This window comes from Lathyrus oleraceus, chromosome 6, assembly GCF_024323335.1.
Source record: "Lathyrus oleraceus cultivar Zhongwan6 chromosome 6, CAAS_Psat_ZW6_1.0, whole genome shotgun sequence".
In the NCBI taxonomy this organism is placed as follows: Eukaryota; Viridiplantae; Streptophyta; class Magnoliopsida; order Fabales; family Fabaceae; genus Lathyrus; species Lathyrus oleraceus.
Window position 1 is genome coordinate 232,200,123 of NC_066584.1, and position 5,957 is coordinate 232,206,079.

The following is a 5,957-nucleotide window of genomic DNA, read 5'->3' on the forward strand; positions in this document are numbered from 1 at the left end:
AATTTAGGAGCTAATACCAAATAAAATTCAATATTAAAGGACTTTATTGAGAAGAAGAAAAATACGGGGACGAAAAATAAATACACGCTAACTTACTGAACAAAAGACTATTTAAATCTATATTTTATTTTCCTTATAATATTTATTTTTTATTTGTTATTTTTATTCAACAAGTTACTTTTATTAAAAAAAAATCTACAAATAGGAATTATAAATCTAAATTGATATTACCATTAAATTTATAATTTTTTTTTATAAATTCTTTTTACTCGAGAAAATCTTATTTGAAGAATAGCTAATATTTGGGGATATTTCTTGCAAACAAGGATTTCATCATTTTAAAATAATAATCAATTTTCTCAATGCAATTAATGTTTCCATTAATATTAATTATTATTTTATCTTTTCAACACAACCATACTTTTCTTACAACTTTACAGTCAAATAAATAATATTTTTTTTATTATTGTTATGTCATTATATTCTGATTAAATTATATTTTGATTCTCCAATTTTGTCCGATATACAAAATTAGTTTCTTTTTGAAATTCAAACAATTTTGATCCTTTTATTTTAAATTCAAATAATTTTAATTTTCTCTCTCACGTTTTTCATAAAAAAATGATGAGATATTCATTATTTAAATTATATTTATATTTATAAAGTTCAATAATATGTTTATATACGATAATTTATTGTATTTTAGAAGTAATTTATAATTTAAGAATGAAAATATCGTTAATTTAAATACAAAAGTATGATTGTGATCAAAACAGTTTAAATTTAAAATAGAAGACTAAAACTGTTTAAATCTAAAATAGAGAGATCAATTTTGTGAATCAAAAGAAGAATAAAACTGTAATTAAGTCTTATATTTTTATATACATTTTGAACAATAAATTTAGATAATTTTGTAAAATTAATATTTATTTATTAATTTTTTTAAAAAATTATTCAACTAACTAAGTTATTCATTATAAAAATAATACTAAAAATACAATTTTTCTTTAATGTAAGTCAAAATAAAAGAAATTAAGTAACCGTTTATGACTAATATATTTAAAAAGAGAAAAAGTTGAAGAAGAAAAAGAAAACGAGTATTTTTGAGTGTTTTTTTTTTCTTTTGGTGTGAAGCTGGGGTGGATGGTGTGCTAATATCATCTCGTGTTTAACATTTACCAGAATTCATATAAAGGTTTGAAATTGTTAGATCAATATATTTCTTTTATGCAATTTCATTTCTTAACAAACTCAAATAAAAAGTTGAATTCTTTGCAGAGGTATATTTCCTTAGGAAAATGGATCGTTTAATTGAGAGTCCTCTTGAAAGTTTTGAGAATGAAACTGATCCCAATGAGTCAAGGTTTGTCATGTCTTGACTACTTTATCATTGAAAATTAGATTTTCATTCATGTAAGTATTTATATTTTTTTTTCTTTAATTCATATATTAAAATCTTTAGTTTCTTTTATTCTATCATCACAATTCATAGGAATGTTGGTTCAGTAACAAAGGAGAATGAAGGAAATGAAGTAAAAAAAACAAAAAGAGTTAAAAAGATCACTAAGAATGATATTGATCTGAAGAGCTCAAAATATCGGGGTGTTACCAAGTAAAATTCTATGATTTTATTGATATCAACATATAAATTTTGTTAATAAAAATAATTTTAAAATTTTGTTTTTTGACATACAGGTTGAGTAATAATCGCTATGAAGCATTTGTTTGGCAGAATAACATGAGAAAAGGAGGGAGGGGCAATAGAGGTTTAAAAAAGATTTAACTATTAATAATTCTTATTTATTTGTTTCTCTCAAACAAATATTTATACTAATAGTTTTGTGTTCTCTTTTTCATTTGTACATTTTCAACTATCTCAGTTTATATTGGTAAGTAGATTTTTTTTTTACTTTTGTGTAATATTTAGTTTTAAATAGTAATGTTTATCAATTATCTCTAATATAATCTTTTAAGGATTGTTTGAGATTTTTTTTTGGCTATTTTGCATGATAGGGGAATTTGAAACTGAAATTGACGCTGCCAAAGCTCACGATTTATTTGCTATTGAAAAATGGGGAGAATCTACACTTACAAATTTTCCTGTATGTATTTATATTATCATGATTTTAATTTATATATCAACATGCAATGAACTTCTTTTTTTCGAGAATAATGCAAAGTATTTTTTTAGATAGAATATTTTATTAGAGAACAATCTTAAAGGAATTAATGTAGACTTTGTGTGTGATTTTTTTACTGTGAGATTGAAACTATCCCTTTTAAGTATTTTGGTTTGTCTGTGGAGGATAGTCCTAGGCTTGAAACTATTTGAAATCTTTTTGTCAATTTGTTGACTAGGAGGCTACATTATTAGAAGCACAAATATGTTAATTTGGGTGATCAAATAGTTCTTCTTAAATCTATGATTTATGTTATTTTCATATTCTTCTTTTCTTTTTTGAATATGCATGCAAAGGTTTGGAATTTTTTTGTTAGATTACAAAGAAGATTTCTTTGGGGATGGGCGAAGGGAGAATCTAAGATTTCTTGTATTAAGTAGGATGATGTTTGTAACTTTAAGAGTAAAATGGGGTTAACTAAGAGTTAGGAACCTCTAACTATTTAATTTAGCCCATTTAGCTAAATGGAGATGAAGTTGCTTATAGGTGTTTCAGGTCTTTAGTGTGATATTCTTGTAGGTAGGTATGGTGCTTCAATTGTTTTCTCTCTTTGGGAGAGGACATCCGATTTTCGATCTAATTCTACTTGGTGGAAATATGTGTCCCTTCTCGAGTTCAAAGAGAATGATCCCTCTAATTAGTTTGTTGATGGTATCTTAGAAATGTTAGGTCGAGCCTCTAAACATCATTTTGTAAGAGTTCTTGGTTAAGATCCATTTCTTTAAAGAATTAATTTTTGGTCTGTTTTCAATATGATGGTTGATTCTTTTGGGAAATTGATGATCTCGTATCTCTTATGTGGGGATTTAGTTGAGTCGGTCTCCCATCTTTTTGTCACTTGTGAGTTAGCTTTGTTGTATGGTATATGAACTTCTAGTGATTGAGTTGACATGTGGCTCTTCCTAGTGATCGTATATGCTTCTTTTTTAGTCTTATTTCTCTGTAAGTGGTGGGGCTAAGTCCAATGGTGATTTTGCTTGATCTAGTAGGTTATAGATGATATATTTGGAGAGTCTGTAATGATGTCATCTTTAATGATGTTTTAAAAAATTTGAAAGGGGTGGAGGAGAAAAGTATTTTTTTTGCCTAGAAATGATTTTTATGTAGATAAGATGTGAACTCATGTGCTTTTTCTGACTTCTTTCAGAATTATTTCCTCGGCCTAAATCAATAGTTAATAGAATGTTAGCCTCGATTCTAAGGTAGGCTTTGGTTTGAAGTTTTGTCACTCTCTTGTGAATTCTGATTTGTATTTTGTGGTTTTGTCGGCATGAGCCCTAACTTGTGGGGTTCCTCTAGCATGTTTTATTGTTTTGCTGGTTGTTGGTTTTTTCGCTATTGTTATGGGTATCTTTTAACTGAAATTTGTTGTGCCATGTGACACCTTATATTTGTACTTTGATGGTTATCTAATTTTTTTAATATATTATTTTTTCATAAAAAAGTTACAATATCATAATTATATATACTATATAATAATTGCAGGTGAGTGGTTACTCAAAACAAATCTCAGAAATGAAAAGCATTGGAATAATAAGGTTGATATCAATTACTCTCTTTATCTCATATTATAAAAGTTTTAGTTAAGCATTGACTTGTTTCATACTATTTATCTCTGAAATTATATCAATGAATTGTTAATTTCTCTCTCTCACTCACTAATATAGTTTTGTTTAATAAAAAAATAACATATGAAAAGGATGAATCAAATAATAGTTAAAATATCTTGATAATTTTTTATTAAAATTGTTTTCAAAATTGGACATTTGATTACTGCATTGATTCTTTTTATTTCAGCACCTCAAAGAAGGCCTTGACTAATTACATGGGTGTGTCCAGGTTTGTCGATGTTTTTCTCCACCATTCTCCCTTAAACCTTACTTCAATTTGGCTTCTCCTCCGGTAAATGTGATGATTCACTCTTTGTTTACAAGCATCGAGACATAACACTATATGAATTAGTTTATGTTAATGACATATTGGTCACTAATCTCATCACCAAAATCCATGATAAGTTTGCATTGAAAAAGCTTGACATAAAGCCCTTGCCAACTAGCCTATTCCAAGAGTTTATTACCAAACTCTAACTTGTTTCACTTCATCAATCATGAGATGATCAAAAGTAGTGTAACTACATTATTTTTGGAAAGTTAGTTAGAGTAACTAACTATATGGCTTGCATATATAGACTCTAATCATTCTCATACTTTGTAATGAACTAATAATATAAGATCTTATACTATGTTTGTTTTCGGTGCTACATAGATTCAATATGTAGATATAACGAATGTTAATTAATGTTATTTATGCTCTTTAGATCCTCTAACTATTTTCTTTTGTTGCTGTTGTAATACATTATTATTTAAAATAGAGTGAATGGTGATAAATGGGAGGCAAGATTGGAAAAAGGAAATGGGAGGCCAAGCCATTACTTGGGAATATTTGGTAAGTTGACATCCTACTTTATTTATCTCTTTTATCTCTCTAACATTGGATAAAAAAATTAAATGTTACGCAACATATGAGATGACTGATTTATCTTATATTTGTTTATTATAATTAACAAGACACTGAAGAAAAAGCTGCTAGAGCATATGATGCAGCAACAAGAAGATTGAATAGAGATGAAGCATATACCAAATTTGATCCTGATAATGGTAATGAAGATAACTCAGAAAGCAAGGAGACTAAAAGTACAGTTTCAAATGAAGAAGCTGTAATTGTGGATGATAATGATGTTTTTCAACACAATGAAGAATACCAATATCACAAAGCACTGCTGCACCAACATGATGACATCGACCCATCTGCTCCGATGGTGCTGTATAATTTCATTTATAATTCATTTTATGTAGTTGGAAAAGATGGAATAATCAATTCGGGAGATTCTTCAAACCAAGGAGCGGAAGATTGAATGGATGCTGAATAGATACTTTGAAGATCATAAATATAACAATGCCTGTGATATGGATGGAACTCAAATAAGTGATTTTTACATAAGTGATTATCTTGATATGGATTATGACATTTTAAATGTTGGTTTGTTTGTGGATTTATTTCCATGTGATGTGGTGCATGTGTCTTTTATATTATTTGAATTTGATATTTATTATAACTTCTCTCTAAAGGGCATGCTTTTTCGATTCTCATGCATACCATTAATTGTTCAAAAATAAATGGTTTTTTAAATTGCGGTTACGGCCCTCCAAAAGAGAGGTATGGTTAAGTTGCAGAGGAGTGCCAGTCAAAGTTTGGTCTGAAAATCATTCCTTCTAATTGGGAGTTGTTCTATTGGTTATTCTAAATGGGTGGTGGAGATATGTTTACTTGTGGTGGTAGTAGTTCGGTGAGGGGAGCAATGGACAAGGAAAAGACTTGTGCATCTAACTCTGAAATTGAGTTTTCATGGTTGAAAAATCATTTTTTAGAAGTTGAAGATGATATGATATGAGTGATTAGGAGGGAGTATAAAAACTTGCATGAGTAAAGTAAATCCTTATTCTTAGAAACAACCTATGAAACACAATACTATATTATTATTAGATTTTATATGTATCTTATACGGTAATACTTTACTAATTGAAAAGATTAAATACGACATATAAAAATATGGTAATAAAAATTTATTTAAAATATTTTAGATGAATAAAAGATAATTGTATTATAGTAATAAAAATTTCTTAGTGAAAAATACAAAGATATGAAGAAGAAGAAATTAACATTGCGAATTACATAAGAGAAAAAGGTTCTTACATAAATAAATAAAAGTAGTCATAT

General features: G+C 27.6%; 1 protein-coding gene across 1 annotated transcript; it reads left to right on the forward strand.

The window, feature by feature from the left end:
- Nucleotides 1-1,071: 1,071 nt before the first annotated feature.
- LOC127091562 (AP2-like ethylene-responsive transcription factor BBM2) lies at nucleotides 1,072-5,217 on the forward strand. Its single transcript, XM_051030230.1, has 8 exons — nucleotides 1,072-1,195; nucleotides 1,279-1,363; nucleotides 1,493-1,612; nucleotides 1,696-2,102; nucleotides 3,666-3,718; nucleotides 3,978-4,019; nucleotides 4,552-4,625; nucleotides 4,748-5,217. The coding sequence occupies exons 4-8, from the start codon at nucleotides 2,007-2,009 to the stop codon at nucleotides 5,092-5,094; spliced, it is 612 nt and encodes a 203-aa protein (XP_050886187.1). The 5' UTR covers nucleotides 1,072-1,195; nucleotides 1,279-1,363; nucleotides 1,493-1,612; nucleotides 1,696-2,006; the 3' UTR covers nucleotides 5,095-5,217.
- Nucleotides 5,218-5,957: the final 740 nt, after the last annotated feature.